This window comes from Papilio polytes, unplaced genomic scaffold (genome assembly GCF_000836215.1).
Source record: "Papilio polytes unplaced genomic scaffold, Ppol_1.0 DF824269.1, whole genome shotgun sequence".
In the NCBI taxonomy this organism is placed as follows: Eukaryota; Metazoa; Arthropoda; class Insecta; order Lepidoptera; family Papilionidae; genus Papilio; species Papilio polytes.
This window is the reverse complement of record NW_013524935.1, coordinates 1,061,843-1,082,806: the sequence shown is the minus strand read 5'-3', so window position 1 is coordinate 1,082,806 and position 20,964 is coordinate 1,061,843. Positions and strand designations below refer to the sequence as shown.

General features: G+C 33.9%; 1 protein-coding gene across 2 annotated transcripts; it reads left to right on the top strand.

The window, feature by feature from the left end:
- Positions 1 to 1,076: 1,076 nt before the first annotated feature.
- Positions 1,077 to 6,355, top strand: LOC106107969. 2 transcript variants are annotated; one of them, XM_013289011.1, is made up of 4 exons: positions 1,077 to 1,186; positions 2,764 to 2,885; positions 3,354 to 3,539; positions 6,055 to 6,355. In XM_013289011.1, exons 2-4 carry the CDS (start codon positions 2,772 to 2,774, stop codon positions 6,190 to 6,192), a joined length of 438 nt encoding a protein of 145 aa, XP_013144465.1. In that variant the 5' UTR covers positions 1,077 to 1,186; positions 2,764 to 2,771; the 3' UTR covers positions 6,193 to 6,355. The 2 variants fall into 2 exon arrangements, with proteins under 2 accessions (XP_013144465.1, XP_013144472.1); XM_013289018.1 differs by having other exon boundaries at positions 1,147 to 1,234.
- Positions 6,356 to 20,964: the final 14,609 nt, after the last annotated feature.

The following is a 20,964-nucleotide window of genomic DNA, read 5'->3' as shown; positions in this document are numbered from 1 at the left end:
TATAAATATTAAACTATAATAAATGAACGTAAAAATGTTAATGACATTTTATGACGTCATTTGTTTATTTCCATTCAGTAATTACTATAAACGACTGCTTGTGCAAGTGCGTGCGACATTGAAAGTGACGCAATCAATGTCGCAGGAAGTAAGGCAATTGTAAAAGTCCGTTTACACTATGTACGTTGTATAGAAAATAAAGCATAACACAGTCTCAATAAAATACTAGCGTGCTTTATATATAACCGTTAATTTAATTCAGTTTTTATTTATTTACTAGCAGTTGGCCTCGAATTTGTTCACGCAATATTAAGATAAACAAGTAGCCTATAATATACTCGTCTATGTCAGCTACCCTTCAAGTTAAGTCGGGGCGATTACCCTGAATAAACGCGGCTTGCAGACTGACAGATACAAAAAAAATTAAATGCGATTTTCGTTATCAGCAACGCAAAAACGTCATCTCGAAATCTGCATTTTTTCTTTTCATATTACTAACAAACACTCCAATTATATGGTATGTTTGGTTTTTTTTGCACAATTACAATAGGCAACTATACTCAAACTAAGGTACTACAAGATTTGCGCAAGGGCTGCCTTATCGGCGGCAGCTATCAGTAAGTTTTAGTTACAAACGTTTTGTTTTATGTAGCCTAAAGGAGAAATGTAGCTAAGAGTGGCGAAAGACGCACTTCGATTGTTATTATTAAGAGGAAAGCAATATACGTTCTTCTATTGTTTAGCTCTAATCCGCATAACATCTCCAATAAGGGATATTTTCAAATATCTTTGCAGTTCGAAATCAACTGCGCTTTGCACACGTGAAAGGTCACGGGGAGCTACACCTCAAATTATGTTCTTTGCAATGACTCGAAGATTGTTCCCAATTGCCAAGTTATACCAACCTCAATACCACATCACCAAATTGCAAAAGTTTTATTCAACCTAAAATAAAAACATTTAGTTAATACAGTTTCGAAAGGCCGTGTGCTCTCTTAAACTTGTAACAACTTGCGACCTTCGGTTCAAGTGTTTTGTTTTCGTTTAAAAAAACAACAGTCTCCAATTAACGTACTACTTGGTAACACATGTTAAATTACAAATAAGTTCATTAAGTGTATTTTGTATTGAAATAATCCACTAAGAATAAAATAAAAAGTATTTACGCTTATCAAAACTTGGATATGTAAGTAAACTTATTTTCAAAATCTATTAAAATATGCAATAATAAAATGTGAGTATGATCTTGATTTACTTGTGGATTTATTAAATTATACAAATATTATAAATGTGAAAGTTTAGATGGTTGGATGTTAGAGTTTGTAGCCTACACAGCTGTACGGATTTGCATAATTCTCATAAGATCTGGGATAGATGTAAAGCATAGTCTGGAAGAACACATAGGCTATTTTCTTTTGTTTTAAATACCACGGTCGGACGCACAGGCGAAAGCTAGTGTAATACCAATTTCATGCTTCTAGAAACCTCTATCTAGGGATACGCCTTAACCACTAACCGCAACTATGCTAAATATTTCCGCGTAAATTGTTATGTAATAAAATATAAAGCAGTACTATGATGTAATTATACTGGTTTTCTTATTTTTGTCTAATTAAGAAATTCAATAGTAAAAATAAGTTTAGCACAGGTTTTTTTTATTGCTATGAAAATGATTTAAAAATACTAAGACCCTCACAGATAACTCAAAAATGACTTGTCAATTTTTCACTGAACCATTCCCATTGTAATAAAAAAAATTACTACTAACCTAGACTATAATGGTTATTGGCTTGCCCTTGTCTGCAAAACTACTTTTAGTGGTTTATTACGAGGTATTTAATATGTTCATAGTCAAGGAATTAAATATTAACCCTTAGGATCGAATACGTATAGAAAACTGGTCACCAAAAGAGCAACAATTTAACACATAGCTTGATGAACTCCGTTATGACGTCACCGACGTTATACCACATTTTTAACTAGTGGAGACACGAGTTTTGCATCAACCTGTATCAAGGGGCGTCTGATCATACAAGCGAGAATATTTCATCATTAAGACTGACGAGTGGAAATGTCGTCAGCTGTCAGTATCCACTTCCGTTTTGTCAGTTAAAAGTATACTAAACCTTTATACTACTACTAGCTATCGCCCGCGACATCGTTCGCGTGGAATTAAAAAACAAAAGCAAGTAACCTATGTGTTCTTCTAGACTGTGCTCTACATTTATCCCAAATTTCATCCAGATTCGTTCAACCGTTTAGGCTACAAACTCTAACAAACATCCATCCATCTAAACTTTCGCATTTATGATATTAGTAAGATAGCATTGTGTTATCTGTGATCACTATAGTACGTTGTCCCGAATTTTTACTCTAGAAAACATTTTTATAGAATCTTTATTAAAAAGTATTGTTGTCCTTTTCATTCTCATTAAGTATACAGAGATATCAATATGTTTTTGTAACAAAGAACACATATACCTTGACATAAACTGTACTATTTGAAACATCCTGTACGCATTTCCTGGAATAGAAGTTAATAAGACAATCCGTTTGTCGGATTTTCAATCACTTACGAAAAATACCTTGCATAGAGTTGTATTGCCATTTTTAAATTAGTCGCAACATATTGCAATAACTTTTTGTATAATGATCATTATATTGTAATTAAAATTGCGATAATTTAATTTGTAGGGCTTCATTAAGCACGATAAATATACTATGTTTGTGTGATTGTACCTCATTGTAGTAATTGTGTTCCAGCAGTAACTATGGAAAGGAAGAGTTTTTGCCTATTGTTTGTGACGTCACTTCTTGCGAATTCATTTTGTGCACCAACGCCCGCGATTAGGTTACGACGGGCTGAAGATGATTTAGAAGATTCGGTGAGTAAAATATAATTATTATTTTTGTAAGCGATCCATTTCTTTATTAATATAACTAGTATTAGGACTATTTAAAAACGATTTTTGATTTATGCTAAGCACTAAAATGACAGATTGTTGTGATAAAATTTATTAAAAAATCTAATGCTGAATTAATTGTAATATTTTCTAAATATTAGATCACTCCATATATTCGTACCTAAAACAAAGTTGCTTCCCGTTGTCTGTCTTTATGTATGTTTAGATCTTTAAAACCATGCAACGGATTTTGAGTTAGTTTCTTAATAGATAGAGTGATTCAAGAAGTTTTTATGTAGAATAAAAAAATGTAGTAGAGAAATGCTTATAATTTTAGTCGTTTCCAAAATAAACATAAATAAACACATTTTCGTATGAGTATTGGTACCGTGCGAACACGGGGCTTGTTTTTTAATAAGTAAAGATCGCAGTTTTGATATTTCTTTCCAGAATGAATTACAAAGTATTTCAAGCAGTACAAGTACCACTACTACGGAAAAAACTCTACAAACTCCAGACCCGTTTGACGACGACGATGATTTCGATGACCTGACACCAGCGCCATCTAGCGGCAGTAATATCTTCAGTCTTCTAAATTTGGTCACCGGTTTATTTCCAGGATCTAGTTCAGCTAACGTAAGTGTTTTTGATATTTTAATTATGCATACTGTTCACGCAATTGTTTCTTCTACTTTCTATGGTCTTTTTGGTACAATTAAGAACTTTATGCACTAAATATTGTTGATTTCACTAATAACTTTCTTTAAACCCGCATCTATAGTTCCTTTAGTGCTGTGGTCGTGAGATCAACTAATATTAAGAGATGCCGTAGTCATTTACCTTTTTCTCCTATAAAAACTATTTCTATTACTGTTTGCACTCGAGTGACCAACTTCTCAATTCTGAATTCGGTAGTTACACTTTCAATATTTTATTTTTAGCACGTTTTGCTTCACGATTCGCGTTCAATTTCTGCATATCTCGATTTTTTTAAAGTGTTCGTGACTGTGTTCGTTTTTTTAACCCTATGCATTATGCATGCACATTTCGAGTGTTAAATATGACATAGACTGGACTGGATTGCACCTAAAAGTTTTTCGTGTGTCCTATATTCACAAAGTAAGTACTTTTTTCGATATTTTAAATGATGTAATTATTATTTTTCTAACAATTAATGCTGTTAACGTGATTTCAGATTGTCGAGAATATGTTAAATATGTTCATAAAACAAATGATGGTGAAATCGATTCGTCGTCAATTTGTGAAAGATAATGAAATTGTAAACGAACAAATAACTAAATTGAAGACTCAATTTCAAAAACAAGAAAGTGAAATAACATCCTCTGAAGGTGAAATTCAAGAATCAAAAGAAGGTGTTAACGTAGAAGAAAATATTCGTAACATTTCGAAGGAAAATTCTAATTCTAATTTAGATTCTATAGAAGATAATGATTCGGGTTATGATTCTGATGAACCTTTAGGAGGTGGGGATGGAGGAGGAGGTGGTATCCTAGGTCTTTTAGCAGGGTTAAGTGGAGGAGTAAGTTTTCTTTTTGTCAGTTTTATTTTGTTATCGACCACAACTTACCAGTGTTATGATTTTAGGAAGATGGCCAATCAGATCTAGGATCTCTTTTAGCGACTGTCAGCGGAATTGTTGCAAATCTTAGTGTAAGTAATATTTGGAATTACATATTTAATCAAAAATTATAGAAAAAAAAACACAAAAGATCTAAAGGGGACGTACATAAGAAGGAAATAAGTTAAGACATAACACTGATAGACATTTTTGGAAAAGTAATACATTCTGAGCATTTCATAGAGAAAAGAGCTGGATTGTTTCTTTTCATTAATAAAAGGGGTCTTGATAATACTTCCTGTTTCAGGGAGATGGTATTGATTTGAACAGTCTCATAGCTTCTGGAATTGGACTGTTTGCTGGATTACTGGTACGTAGTCGTCAATACTAAAGTACGTTACGGTTTGCATTTATAACTCTATATTTCTTTTTCTAGGCCTCTAGTAATCGTTATTTGAAACTTGGCAGATTTTTTTTAACACTTCATCTTTTCACTTCCTTTGTATTGTTGAATCAATTGGTAATATTAGTTTACAGCTAACTCTGTCTCGCTCCCTCTTTCTCTATCTAAGCTACTTTGTGATATATTGGTAAGGCCAGCTATCGCTTTCCCTTCCTTCTTTAACATCGTTGTTTGAAACTTGTTAGTTCTATCTTTAAACACTACATCGTTTCACTTTTGTATTGTTGAATCAATTGATAATATTCTTTTACAGTCAGAAGGAGAAGAGAATCCAGGGTCTGTTATTGCCAGTTACCTTTTAACTTCATTGGATACTATAACTGGTGGAGGAGCGGTATGTTAACACTTTAAATGCTGACTTGTCTGATGAGTTCATTTCTATATTATCGTTGACATAAGTGTTAATAATGATCAATTAAGATATTTCTTAAGATAAATAAGTATCAAGATTAATTATTTCTTTCAGCAAAATAATGGCGCGTTCTTTGGAAATTTTCTATTAAAGTTAGTTAAGGGCACAAGCGCTGTAAGTTGATTTTAATGAATTACTTTTTAGTTTTTAAGTGACGTTATTAATAAACTTTAACGTATTCTTTTCTAGGCCGGAGACCCAGACGCAAGTTCTGAAGATGGAAATAAGCCAATGGCAGATTCTGGTGGTTTTGTTGCGAGTTTTATAATGTCATTGTTGGGAGATATGTCCAAATCAAGTTCAGGGGGTAGCTCCCATCGTTAATGAATAACGAGAGAATATCCTTGTGGCTTCATATTTAATAATTTCACAATATTCCTTACATACATTTAGTTACTTTCTTGTTTTACGTTAACATGTAGGTTAAAATGTATTGCAATGAACGAAAAATATAATATAATATGTACTGGTTTCAGTCATTTTTGAAAGAGTTATGAAAGTATTTATGTAAGTAATTTTTAATAATTAAAATGTATCACATTTACTGCAGTTTTATTTAATTTACAGGCATACTCATGTTTTTCTTCGACGAGGTATTTTTATTTAAATTAATATTTAATGAGAAAATGATTTCTCATTGTATTAACTTGTTTATGAAAGATATTTCGTGATGGCTCAAAGTGTTATACTTTTACAGTCTAGTTTGAGCTCGACGGATTCAACGGCGTCTCCATTTTGGACCCTGAAGTTGGACATCATCAGAGCGCTGCTGCAGTTCGGCACCAGCTTGCTAGGCACAGCTTCCTCTACAGTAATATCAGCTTCATCCGGTTAAAACCGCTTCCGCTGACGAAACTAAAGAACCTAGTGTCGTCTTGCTCTTTCTCAGTAAGAGTGAAAAGGAAGGAAATGTTTTACGAGTTTTATTGTAATCCGATTTCACGGATAGACTAATTGTAGTGCCATGTTTTTGTAAATAAATGTAATTTGGTGTTTGACTTTGTTTTTCATTTACTGTTAGAAAAGAGAATTAGTACCGCGCTGTAGAATTGGCAACACTATGTTATCTGCATAAACATAAAGTCCCTATCTGACAGCTGTCAAATGTGATTAGACATATTGAATTTGCGCGCCATCCTGGCGGAGTCACAGCTCCAAGGTTTTAATTTAATCAAGCGAGTAATTATTTAAAATTACTTACGGCAATTTATTGTAATTTAAAATCAACTGTGTAATAGTTTTAAAACAGAATTCGGTTTACATATTATTATATGAAAATAATACTTTGCCAGATCTTTTAAGTTCTAGGTACAAAAAAAAATCATTGATATATTTAGGATTATTTTAGTTTCTATTGGTGTTTGTACTCACTAGGTCATAACTAAAACACGATATTAAGCGTTATAATAATATTTTGTTATCCTATAATTATTTCGAAGCCGACGCAGAACATAAACAGTTGGTTAAAATAATAAGAATTGGACATAGTTATTATTGAAAAAACATTACGAATTTGTAGGTTAGAAATCACTTCACTGTGGTACTGATTATTTTGTGTAGAAGACGTTGTAATGGAGATTCCAGGATATTTAGTTCGAGGACCTTTGGCTTTGGTGCTGCAAATCTCGCGTATTCACGGCGTAGCTCCACTGAGGCTGGAGCCGAGGAACAATGAATATTATGCGCAGAATTCTTCTTTCATGACTCATTATAGCAGATTTATTCTAATTATTTTAAGCAAGTATTTTACTAATATTACAAGAGTGCGCACACCTTGGACTAATCTATCGCACAACTGTTTAGTCTAGATTTGATTCCCCGAGAGCTTTATGGAAGGGCGAACTCGATTTTTAGTTATGCAACTAAACTGTTAAATTGGTAGCGAAACAATGACAATCGCCAATCGCACAACAATTATTCGATAGTTTAGTCAAAGATGTACGCCCGGTCGCCAAGGTTTGTTGGAGTTTGTAGCCTGAACTGCTGATCGGATGTCATTGAAATTTGGCGTAGATGTAGACGATAGTCTAGAAGAACATATAGGCTACTTGCTGTCGTTTTTTTTTAATTCCACGCTGATGAAAGTGGAGGAAAGCTAGCTTCTTAATAAAAATTACAGATATTCTTACATTAATTGGCCTGGTCTTGGATTTGTTCGACGTGAGGACGAAGAAAGCCATCAGGGTGAACACTATCTCGTCTCTGGTTGTATGGTTGATTGACGTTACATCGATTTTAATCATCACGGGTCTCGGCGTGTTCCAAGGACCGTACCGTATGACACGCATTATGGAACATTTGAAAAATATTGACAAGGTATATCCTACTAATGCTGGGTCACTGAAGTTTCCATTTATTATATCACTAGGTGATGATCGTGAGATCGTTCGCGTGAAATTAAAAAATAAAAATATAGCCTATGTTACTCTCTGATAAATTTCCTTTCTAACGGTGAGAGAATTTTTAAAATCAGTTCAGTATATTTTAGTTATTTTAATACATACAAAAATACAGATCTTTCCTCTTTATAATATTGATATAGATTAACTAGTGTTTCATTCCATGAAATTGAAATTACCGAACCAAAAACACTAACTTATGGTTAAACGCAGCTGGGAAACCGACCAAAAGTTACTCATTAAATTTAGATGCATGGATGTTATGTAACTTAACATAATGGCTAAACGGATCTGTCTATTTGGCATAGAGATAGATAAATCTCAAAGTCTGGAATAAATTCGAAATGCCAAATTTTAATATTAAATTAAAAAGATAACTTACTTATGCAAGTATTTTTGTTTAATTTCACAAGTTTGAAGATATACTCGTACATAATATAGCGTTTGTGATTAGTATTTTTACATTACAAGGTGCCAAACGATCAAGCGGCCACCTGAATTCGCCGTAATAGCGAAGTGACCGCTACCCATAGACATCCGCAATCGCAGATGCGTTGCCTACCGTAATCGAAGGAGGAGTAGACGCACATAAAGATAATATTTCCCCTTCCTATGCTCTCCTCCACTATCAAATCCAATTTTCCTTCTCATCCTCTCCTCTCTAGAAAAGCCCGTCTTCTGTGAAGATGTTAAAGCGGGCTCTACTACTGTTAAAATTAACTCGATGAAATTGGGTCCTATTCTGAAAACTTTGATAGAATGCTCGATTTTTAGGTAAAGTTGAAATTAAAAAAGATCAAAGCACCAAGGAAGCAGAAGCTGTCTGTAACTATAATTTTTATTATGATTGGCATGTATATTCTTATGGCTGGGGACATTGGTTACTACGTTATGGACGCAATGACACATGGGAAAAGCAGTAAGTAATTTTAACAAAAACATAATTATAGACATAACTAGTTTTCGCCCGCACTCCGTCGGAGTGGAATTAAAAAAAAAAAACAAATGTAAGTAGCCTATGTGTTCTTTCAGACTAAGCTCTACATGTATGCCAAATTTTAACGAGATCAGTTCAGCAGTTTATGCTACAAACTCAAACAAACATCCATCCATCCATCTAAAGATTCGCATTTATAATATAAGTAAGATTATTGGATTATTTTCTAAAGTAATTTACTAAACTAAGACATTACAGTGTGCGCACTTTTGAATCTAAACTATCGCATAATTGTTGTGCGATTGTCGATTGTTTCGCAGCCAATTCAACTGCTTGGAGAACTAAAAATCGAATAGTGTGCACAACTCCATACAAGCTCATAGGAATGAAAGGGAAACTAAATAGTTGTGCAATAGTTTAGTAAAAGGTGTGCTCTTAACATTTAAATTGTTTGTTACAGTGATAGTAGTCCACTTATACGGCAGTCAATACATTAAATATAGCATGGCTTTCTTTCTGCATATGCAGATTGCACTTGTCATCTTATCGGCGAAATCTGCCTTCAAAACAATAAACGATCGCCTGCGGGAATTAATACAACTACTGGATTTAAAGTGTTCGTAATTTTTAAGAACCCACTGCTTAATTATAACTTCTTTTTTATATATTTGTTAAGTTTCGCTTGATCACGATCCCACTTGAAGGAAGTGACGGTGCAGTCGAAAGATGGTACGGAATAGCTTAGTAGATAGCTGTTCACTCTCCTTTTGAAAGCCCCCACTTTATTTTGGGACGGGAAAACTGATGCCGGCAACATGTTCCAATCCTTTGCAGTAGGCTAAAGGAACAATGACTCAAACTTTTTCTACTATAACTATTAACTATTTTAAATAAACACGTAACTGACAGCAAATTTAAATATGAAAATAACTTTATTGCGTTTATAAGTCCTTAGAAAAAATATAAAAAATACATAGACATAGTGAACTTTTGAAACATTTTCACTTGTACTTTCTCTGAAGGTACTAAAACAGTTGTCAAGTTTAGTGCCACCACGTATCCTTGTACTATGCAATAAAACATTTTACAAAACTATAAGTTTTATATTTTGTTATAAAATAAATAAAAATATCAACCTAGAGTGATGACTGAGATGACGCATGATAGAGTTACTTGGAGGACGAAAACACAGTGCGCCGAACCTACGGGAGTGGGATAAGGCAGGGGAGATGATGATGAGGGTCAACTATGCGCCTTCTATATTTTTTTTAATCTCCTTGATCCTAAGTTTTGGTTACGAATTTGTAGTCATACGACGCTTTGTACGTTTTATTTAATTTTCAACACAAACAGTTAACACTAAACCATATTAATATACACAAAAAAAATGTTGTAAATCCCTTCGTTCATGCGGTAAAACGTTTTATCAAAAAATTATCTATGTTTCCAGTGAAATATTCAACAATTTTGATGAAAACTTCAACGGATATCGGCCAGGAGTATTTGTATCAACGTCGTATTGAAGTCGAACAAAAACGCAGAGTTCCTTACAAAACTTTTGATAACAAATACGACGTCAATTTCTCTGGTAAACAATTAGGCTTATAATAGATTTTATTTTTTCATCTTGCTTGGAAGAGAGATAAAGCTATCATCTCTTCATTTTTATAATCAACTAAGCTTTACTTATTTACACTTATAACACTTATTTGTAATTTTTATTTCACTAACTAGCTGTGCCCGTGCGGCTTCATTTGCATGAAATTATGAAAATTTTATTTTATTGTTTACATTTGTCAAATAATCAATTGCAAATGTCAAAATGACATGACATGACAAACCTTGACAATCTTGTTTCCTTGATGTTGGCAGCAACTTATGGTCTCTCTCCCACGTTAAGGTTTTTATCCAAAATGTTTACTCCCTAGTTTTAATGGCGTGAAAATGTATAGCCTAAAGCGTGAAGTAAGTGTAGGGCTTTTTATTAAAAAAAAGGATTATTCAAAAATATGCTGTAATTTCTGACATCTTAGGCAACAAAGAAGTGTGTGTTTACGCTTTATTATAATAGTAGAGATGACATTAATCACTACTGTATTTTTTTTCACTAATGTCGTTGCTTAGATTTTTTCAACATCGTATCACAATATATCACAACTAAGTCACAAATTAACGTCGATTGAATTTCTTTCAGCAGAAAATAGCTTACGTGAGATCGCAGATTGTTACGTCACAATTTGTAACATCATAAAAGATATTAACGAGGATAATGGTATACTGCTTATCGCAATGTATATGTCAAGCATAACTTACCTTGTCGTCTCCAATTATTATTTAATTGCGGCTCTCTGTTCACCAAGTAAGCATATTTAGTTAATACACTATCATTTTACTTTCTCACAAGACTCAGTCGGCGTGGTATTAAAAAAATAGCCTATGTGTACAAACTATGCTCTACATCTATGACAAATTTCATCCAAATCCGTTCAGCCTTTTAGGCTACAAACTCTAACAAACATTCGTCCATCCATCCACCTAAATTTTCGCATGGCATTCTTAGAAAATACAAGTCGATTGACAGCTCACTCTTTAAAATCATTACCACCAATCGAGCTAAATTTTTATAACAAATAAGGCAATTTGATTTTATGAAATGAACAGAGGGTTTTTCCTGTTTTATTGAATAAAGATTGCAAACTAAACTTAAGAGTGGACGCTCACCTTTGACTAAACTATCCCACAAATGTTGTGCTAATGTCGGTTGTCGATTGTTTCGCAGCTTGTACTTCATCTGTTTAGAAATCGGGTAGTGTGTGCACCTCCATATAAGTTGTAGGAATCAAAGCGAGGCTGGAGATCGCTCTCTTTTAAGTTAACATTCTATTTTTCTCTAAACGACGGTGTTTAATTTTCCTTTTCTTGTAGTTGGATTTATGAGAAACTTCAATATTATACTTCAATTTATTTGGTGCGTATATCACAGCTTTAAGATCTTACTTCTCATTGAACCTTGCCATCGAACTCACGAACAGGTATGTCATTATTATCACAACATTACTATGCGTCCCCACAGAGGGGCACGGAACCTACCCTATATAAAGGTAAGAAGGCCTCAGTCAATGGTATGTAAAGTATATTTGTTTTAACAGACTTTTTAAGAAAAGATGTGAACTGTGCCAAAATGAGTACGGACCAAGAGTCTGTAGATGTTAATTTAAAAAAAAAAACAGACTTCCCAAAGGGATCATCAATACGTCTGTAAATTTTTAAGATACTGATTTGACATGCTGCAAGCCCTTTGATTCCCAAGTTCAACTTGGATTCTGTAAATGCATTTCGATATATTGTGTGTGTGTAATACAGGAGTACCTTTGATTTAACATTATACTTGTCAAAGTCTTTCATTTGAGATGCATATTGTGGTACAAAATGTATGCATCCGCCGGTTAGTGACGGCGTCCATTTTGTGATGTCTGCTAGTTTAGATAGCACATTAAATGTCTATGTTAAATAGGAATTGACATATTTTTTAATACTATTTACTTATTCCTGAATATAAACAGATGGAGGAGACGAGAGTACTGGCTAGTCAGTTAACGTACCGTATGACGCCGTCCGGTGAGCCGCTGCCCGCGGAACTGGACACCTTTCACAAACAACTGATTCTCTATAATCCATCGTTCTCGCCGCTCAATATTTGCACGTTGAATAGATCACAGATTGCTGGAGTAAGTTATTTTATGATAAAATCTATAACACAACAGAAATAATTGTTAACGAATGCCAATGGGTATGGTAAGTAGTGTCAGCTACGTTTAACCATTCGTTAGTGTATTTGGTTCGATAACTGTTTGATATTCTGGTGTTACCGATGTCCATGGGCGTCGTTGACCACCTCGGTGATCTCGCCGCTCGTTTGCCCCCTTTTATTATAAAAAAAACTTCATGAAATGCGCTTCCTCACTACGTAACTAAAGTTTTACTCTGTTGAAACTTAGGTCAACATATCAGTAAAGAATCACTAGGTAACAACTAACTGAAATGAACAGCAGAAACCCAGCTTTAGGGCCTGTCCAAACAAATTGTAAATTGTCTGATAATGACGTCATTTTTATGATATCTGACCCTCTATCAGCCAGTGGTAAGACAGGCCCTTAATCTACTAAATTGAATCAGATATTTTCTTGCAGATAATCGCCGGGGTGACAACTTATCTGCTTATTATTGTGCAACAACGGCTCATTGATGAATGCACGTAGTTGTGATGACTTTAACATTTATCTATCAAAAAGCTAAATAGTTCCGGTATTTAATAACAGAAAAATGTAATTTTGTCACTGTCGAGTTCATATCCCTACCTTACCCTACTCCCGTAGAGCGCAACGGGTTTTTGTCCTCCACATTACTATCCTAGTCTACTAACTAGTCATCCATCTTAGTCATCACTCCCTTCTTCATCATCTTTCACGCAATCCAATTGTCGAAAGTTAAATAAAGAAACAAATCAAGTTTGTTTTTTAATATCGTATAATAATTAAAACACACAGAAATATTGGGGTAAAATGTAATTAAATCTCTTTCTAAAACCATCCTAATATGCGTGATTGTACTAAGTTAGTGCTTGTTTATTTTGAATGTAATGCGCAGTTAACACTTTTCCATTACAGTTAGGCAGTAGTCTAATTATATAGTTAAAAAACTGGCAGAATGTGAACGCTAACCCTACCTGAGGCGCCAATGAGTGTCGCTTGTGGTCGCAACTGTCCAACTGTGCCGGCCAAGTGTAACCGGTAACAACAATCAGAGTTTAAATAGCACAATTAAAACATTTTAAAAGTGTAGAAAGTGAAACCTACGAAATAAAAGACACACTTCAAATGATTCTTTTCAGTTAATGTTTACGCAAATTGACACACAGCTTAGAGTAACTAAAAATCAACTTTATGGATTAGTTCCGTAATGTTCAAAATTGCAAGTAATTAATTTACGACCATCTTCACATTGTGATGTTACGAATTCGCGTGCGATGGTTGAAACGACGTTAGATAGAAATGTCGACGACGTGGCTGTCTACGACTAAAATTGGTAAAGTTATATTATATCGCCTTGTGTTTTAAGAGCATTTTAAAGCATGCGCACACCAGAAACTAAACTATCGCACAACTGTTTAGGCTCGTCTGATTCCTATGAGCTTATATGGAGGTGGGCACACTATTCGATTTTTCAGACAATCGATAGTTTAGTCAAAGATGTACGTCAGCTTTATAAATGTAGTTGCTTACTAACAATCTATATTCGTTTTCGTATAAACCCAGCATCGATATGAAAATCCATAAATATAAAGAAGTAAGTGCTGACTGCGCTCATTAACTGAAAAAAAAATGAAATCCTTTTAACAATAACCTCTATATTTAACTAGATAGGTTAGGGAATTTGGCCGAGAGTTACAGCAACCTTTTTTAAAAGGAAAGGATAGAAGTTTTCGTCCTCCAAAGCACTCTATCATTCTTCATCTCAGTCATCACTCCCTTCTTGATCATGTCACCTTCCACGCAATCCATCCATCTCTTTCTAGGTCTACCTCTACCGGTGTACCCCCACATTCATAACTAACGTCCGTCTTGTTACATGCGATTCATTCCTTCTCATAACACACATATTTTGTCACCTCTAAATTTATAAAAAAATACATAGTTTGTTTAGTTACCGTAAAAATGACGTGCTCGTTCAATTGAAACAAGCCAAAGGGTGAATACCCAACATTGTGTAATCGTAGACGGTGATAGTAAGTGTCCAAAACATTGTACAGCGGGTCGTTATCGTTAGCGATGTGCTTCATGAAATAGCTCACTAGCCTTTTCATTGCGGTTATCTGTAATAAATTTTTAGAAAAATATATAGGTCTGTTTTTGTTTTTCATTTGCCGTTGCCGCTCCTTCATTGGCCAAAATATAACGGTTGTCAAGTTGACATTGTTAGTTCCCAAAACCGCCAACTGCCATATTATCCTTATAGGTATATAGCAGGGCCGTCTTTACCGAGCTAGACATCCTTATTTAACTACTAGCTATTGCTCGTCACTTCGTCTGCGTGATATTAAAAAAATAATAAAAAATATAGCCTATATAACCTATGTTACTCAAAGATTACCTTTCTAATGGCGAAAAATTTTTTAAAACCGGCAGAGTAGACTTTGAGTAATTTCAATACATACAAAAATACAAATCTTTCCACTTTATTATTAGTATACATACTCGTATAACTAGATGACACGTACCTCGGACGTGGTTTGTTGACAAGCTTTGACAATTGTCATAGTGTTAATGATGAACCAGAATAACCAAAAGAGCAGATGGCAGTAGTATATTATCCAGAAATAATCTATTTCTGAAAAAAAAATAAGCACAATTAAAACGTTAATAGCCTAAAGGTTTGGGGTACGGAATACCGATCTTGAGGTCGAGGGTTCGAATCCCGCCATTCGACTATTGTCGTGAACCATATCCTAGCACAAGACGCTTAGTTGGAATGGTTAAATGAAAATATTAGTAAATTAACAAAACTCTCTCATGTCGGAGACCCACTTCGGGTCGCTGCGCCAACGCAGTAATAGTAGTAGTTGTAACAAAGATCTACCAATATTTAATACTAGCTGTTCCCGTGCGACTTCATCCGCATGAAATTTTATTTTATTGTTTACATTTGTCAAATTATCAATTACAAATGTCAAAATGACATGACGATGACAAACCTTGGCAACCTTGCTTCCTTGATGTTGGCAGCAACTTATGGTCTCTTTCCTACATTAGGGTTTTTATCCAAAATATTTGCCCCCTAAGTTTAATGGCGTGAAAATATATAGCCTAAAGCGTGACGAAAGTGTAGGGCTTTTTATTAAAAAAAGAATTATTCAAAAATATGCTGTAATTGCTGAGATCTTAGGCAACAAAGAAGTGTGTGTTTACGCTTTATTATAATAGTATAGATATAGATAAAAAAACTTTTTGTTTTAAAACTAACGTGCGGATGGAGCCTTCTGGTAACTGCTCGCTAATTCGCTAAAACAAAAATAACATAATTCTCAATCTTCTAAGTGATCAAGAATTGAGCCATTATCATTTCTTTACTTTTTTTTTAGCAAATTATTACGCTACTCATTCTACAACGGCAGTTTGAACAAATTCGTGAAAACTTTCTGTTAATCGGATAAAAAAAAACATCACTACCTGCATCATATAGAGTTGTAATAACATTATAACTTAGAGTTAAGATGCATGTTATGCAAGTAAAGACGACAGAAAGGATCAGCATTCCATCTCTCTTGTTGAAGCGGCCAATCAGAACACAGACGCGGTCTTGCTGTCGTAACAATTGATGCAATTTCTCTTCTTTTTCTTCAGATAAAGCTGAAGCTAAAAAAGAAAGGGTTTTAATTATAACACGAATTTATAGAAAACTAGCTTTCGCCCGTGACTCCGTCCGCGTGGTATTAAAGTATCCTATAGTTTCTTCCAGGCTATCCTCTACATCTAAGCCAAATTTCAAAATTATTCAAAATATGCTTTAATTGCTGACATCTTAGGCAACAAAGAAGTGTGTGTTTACGCTTTATTATAATAGTATAGGTATATAGTATAGACTATAGAGTATAGAAGTACAGATATAGATAATTAAATTTGATTGGTTTCGCTTCTTGTTCGTTTTTGCATGTATGTGTTACACACGTGAAACACGCTACAGAAGCACAGTTCAAACTGGTCATTTCGATAGTTAAAACTGGGCTTATTTACTTACAGATAAAACACAAACCTGGTCTTTTGAATTCCGTTACTCCAAGTTGCTCAATTGCTCTGTTAACTGATTTTGTTGATAACCTTAATGGCGGATTTTCTCGGGCAATCGTCTCTTCTGTGATTTTGGATAAATCTATAGAAATGTTGATAAAACATATAAAATAATTGTCTTCTGAATTCTAAGGATTTTCTACAAATACACACTGTAGTAACATGCATTATTTTGAGATTGTGTAACTATGATGTAATTTATATTGTAATAAAATTGATTGAATTTCATATTATATAAGCTGTCACCCGCAAACTTCGTTAGCGTAAAGGACCACTCGTTACGCAATTATGACAGCGCGGAATTAAAAAAAAGCCTATTATATGCCTATCCATGTCAGCTACCCTCCAGTGAAAGACCCCGCCGAAACCGGTTTTTGAGATTACCCGGAACAAACGCGGCTTGCGGACAGACAGACAGATAAAAATTCTTTAAATGCGATTTTCATCATAAGCAATGCAATTACATCATCTTTCCGAAATCTGGATTTTTTCTTTTGATATTATATACAGACACTTCAATTTTATTATATGTATAGATGAGTAAAATTCTCTGAATATCTACATTCTTAATGTAAAGTTATTAATATATTAATCTGAATATTGATAAGGTACTCACTATTTTTAACGTCCGAAAGCATATCTTCAAATTGACAGTTTATTAAGTGAAGCATGGCATTGAATAACTGTATAGTATTTTTATATAAAATACCAGTTAGAAACATTAGTAAATAATGTGTGTACTCAAGATTGTATAAGTGAAATATTGTCACTGAAATATTTAAAATTGTAATAAAGAATACGGGGGTTCATCGACCACAATGCGCCTCTAGACGGTGTCTCAAAATTGACGATACGACTTGTGTCTTTTATGGAAATGTAAACATCGCAATTAATAAAAGCACCCCTAAGATAAATTAGAGGAATGCCAGATCTAGTTCTTGAGGATGGAACCTAGCGTTTTGTCATCCGATGTCGGAACGGCTGAGCCATTCATCCACACTTTAATTTATCAATTAATCTATTAATTATTTTATCTGCGAGTACTTATTCATTTAATGTTTTGAAAACGACTATAATTTGTTTAAAATATTACTTACTAGCTTTCGCCCGCAACTCCGTCCGCGAGGAATTCCAGACTATCCTCTACGTCTATGCCAATTGTCATCGAAATCCGTGCAGCCGTTTAGACTACAAACTCTAACAAACATCCATCCATCCATCTAAACTTTCGCATTTATAATATTTAGTAATATTACTATTAAAACTTACTATCAGTTTCCCTGTTTCCTATGTTGATGAAAGTAACGTAATAGTGCAGTAATATAAACGTAATAAGCGATAAATAATTGAAGATGAAAAGAGCTTGTTTTATTACATTCCATTGATCTCTTTCGTCCTTTAACAGTAGTTTTATCTAAAAAATAAATCAATATAACCTTCTATCTTTATTCACTACGAAGCTACAGGGGTGTCAAAAGTGCCCCGAAGCGCTTCGAGAAAATTGTGTTCAGCCGTGCTTGCCTTGGCGGGTGCATGCCGCGCACCCAGATTTGGTAAACGGCAACAACACATAGTTTTTAATAAATATAACAGTTTTAGCAAATAACGCTATAGTGCAAGCACATTGCAATTCATTGATATAAATTTACGGTACAGTCAGCCGCACAAATATGTATAAGTTGCGGTAAATGTAAGGTAAAAAAAAGCAAAAGCGGCAAAGCATGTGACTCAGTAATTGATAGTCTATATATTTGATAACTTAATTCGTGCTATTTACTTCTAAAATCATAGAAAAACTATCTGTTTTATGTATTTAAAATATACATTCGTGATATCTCTTCATAATATTAAAATGAATTTACGTAGCTGACTGTACATCTCCAATGTCGTACTAACATAAGATAGTTTTCTCAAAGATGACAGGAAGCAAACCTGATTAATTTCGTTTAAATAACTCATCAAATGAATTATTCGTTTCTCGGCACCAAAGCATCCGAATATGTACGTCACCAAAGAGTTTATTATGTTCATCGACCACAATGCGCCTCTAGAGGGTGTCCCAAAATTGACGGTACGACTTGTGTCTTTTATGGAAATGTCCCAAAACATCGCAACTAATAAAAGTACACCTGCAATTGTTTGTATTTAATATCAACGAGCTTCTATTATAGGCGAATAGGGGTACAATTCCGCGCCCTACATAGACATAGTGTCATCATCATCAGCTCACTATATGTCCCCACCGAGGGGCTCGGAGCCTACCCTAAATTTGGGTGACTAGGCCATAGTCAACCACGCTGGCTCAATGCGGGTTGGTTGACTTCACACATATCTTTGAATTTCTTCGCCAATAAGTGCAGGTTGCATCACGATGTTTTCCTTCACCGCAAGAACGTCGGGTAAATTATGTACATATGAAAATTCGTAAAATTGAAAATCACATTGGTACATGGCGGGATTCGAACCCAAGACCTGTAAATTACAAATCAAGTGCTTAAACCTCTGAGTCATCGACGCTCTCCATAGACATAGGCTGATAATGAATTTGTACACACATTTATGCTCTTGGTAAAGTATCCTGTTAGTTGTACGAGAACATACAAAGCAAAATATAACTCAGTTATCTTTACTTACAATGTATTATTGAGAATAAATATCCCAGATAGGTATAAAGGCGACATCTACTGATATAATATTGGGATCCCCGTTTTCGGATATGCACAGGAGCCAATCCGATCCAACGTTGTAAGCGAATAGTTAACAAAAAAACGCCGTTCACCTCACATTCTTCTACATTTTCACGGTAGATCGGCATTTTGCAATGTTTTAGAACTTTATATTTCACTTTAGAAAAAGTAAATGATATGGTATCCTGCTTTTAAATGTTAGATATATTCGTGTGATAATAAAACTGTGATTGTATGAAAGAGCTTTTACATTGTTATCAAAAGCTTTTATATCCATGCATTTTGCCTCAATTATAATACATTATTCCATCTCCCTGCTAAAACTTAAACATGGAAAGGTATAATTCCAATAATTTCACAAAAAAGATTTATTATCCAGATAAGTTTGATTAAAGCTTAGACCTAGATTCCTTTTACTGTTAAAAAGTAATGCCTTTGATTACAATTTTTAAATATAGTAATTGAGTTATATCGTTTTCAATCCATCCGTTTTCCGTACCATTCTTTTCCATTATGTTTGTTTTAATCACAAAGACACAAGACATCTTTAATAAGTAAACTAACGAGGAGATATTGGTTCGACTGCAACATGTTAGCTTAAAAGGAACTTAAAAGAACAACGTTAAAAAAGAGATCCCCGTCAAATTTAACTCCATTGAACTAGAATACGTTGACAGAGGACTAGAATTGACCTCAGGCACACATTTTTGTCAGATAATACTGGGATCTACCACTCCACTGCTCTACTTGTCTTATTAGTAACTTGACTTAACTTGAGTAGACCACAAGTATTCTTTTTGAAATAAAAAAATCAGTACTAGCCTCCCCCATTGATCATCATCTCTTTTACCACTAAAGATAATACTGTAACACTCAGAGTTGTTAAGTGGATACTATGAACCACCTTTAGTCTCAATTTACTATTACTTTGTCTAAATAAGTTAGATTAGTTTGACAATTAATTTCAAATTTAGTAGGAATGGTTGTGTAAAATCCGTCATGAATCTTATCGATTTTCGATTTTTATTCTTATAGAGTTGGAATCGATAGATTTATAATAATAACTTATGAAAAAATAACATTGTTTTCTCAAATTAATAATGACCATAACAAATAATGAGAGTAAATAAATGTTTATTACTACTACAGCCGTACGTAATCGAATTGGATTTCGCTATTATTTCTGTCATGGTTAAATTCTCTACAGTATAATCAATACTAGAATTGTCCTTTAAATTAGTTGAGTCCTTTGATTTGAGTCGAGTTCGATAATTATTTAAACCGAATATCGATATTTCAAAATTGTTCGCTACGCGTATTTGTTTCGGCACTACGATACCTGTCTATTAAGTACGGCATTTGCCCGAATACAAATTGAATTCGATACTTCATATGCGTCATTTATCAAACTAATCTATCTTATTTAGACACACTAGAAAGCATGTCCGGCTCATTTCAGCAATATAGCTGTTATTGCGACAATTAAAATTAAATTATTAGTAAGGTTAATAAAACTAACTATGTAACATTTTTATACGTTTATTTAGACAATCAAAATCACACACACTTTTGTATTTTTTAACAAAGATAAGAGGAAATTTTCTCATGTATTGTTACAAATTTTGCATACTCAACAAGAAATTGCAAATTATTTTGGTGCAATTTAACACTTATCAATCAAAACGCAATGCAATATTATTGTGCAAAGAAATTCAATTATTTTGTGATTATTATTAAAAC

What these genes read in the sequence shown, in the direction of transcription:
- LOC106107969 (XM_013289011.1), top strand. Translation starts at nt 2,772, where the DNA reads ATGGAAAGGAAGAGTTTTTGCCTATTGTTTGTGACGTCACTTCTTGCG. An exon ending in AAGATGATTTAGAAGATTCG is followed by an intron (nt 2,886 to 3,353) that starts GTGAGTAAAATA and finishes ATTTCTTTCCAG; the next exon opens with AATGAATTACAAAGTATTTC. An exon ending in CAGGATCTAGTTCAGCTAAC is followed by an intron (nt 3,540 to 6,054) that starts GTAAGTGTTTTT and finishes ATACTTTTACAG; the next exon opens with TCTAGTTTGAGCTCGACGGA.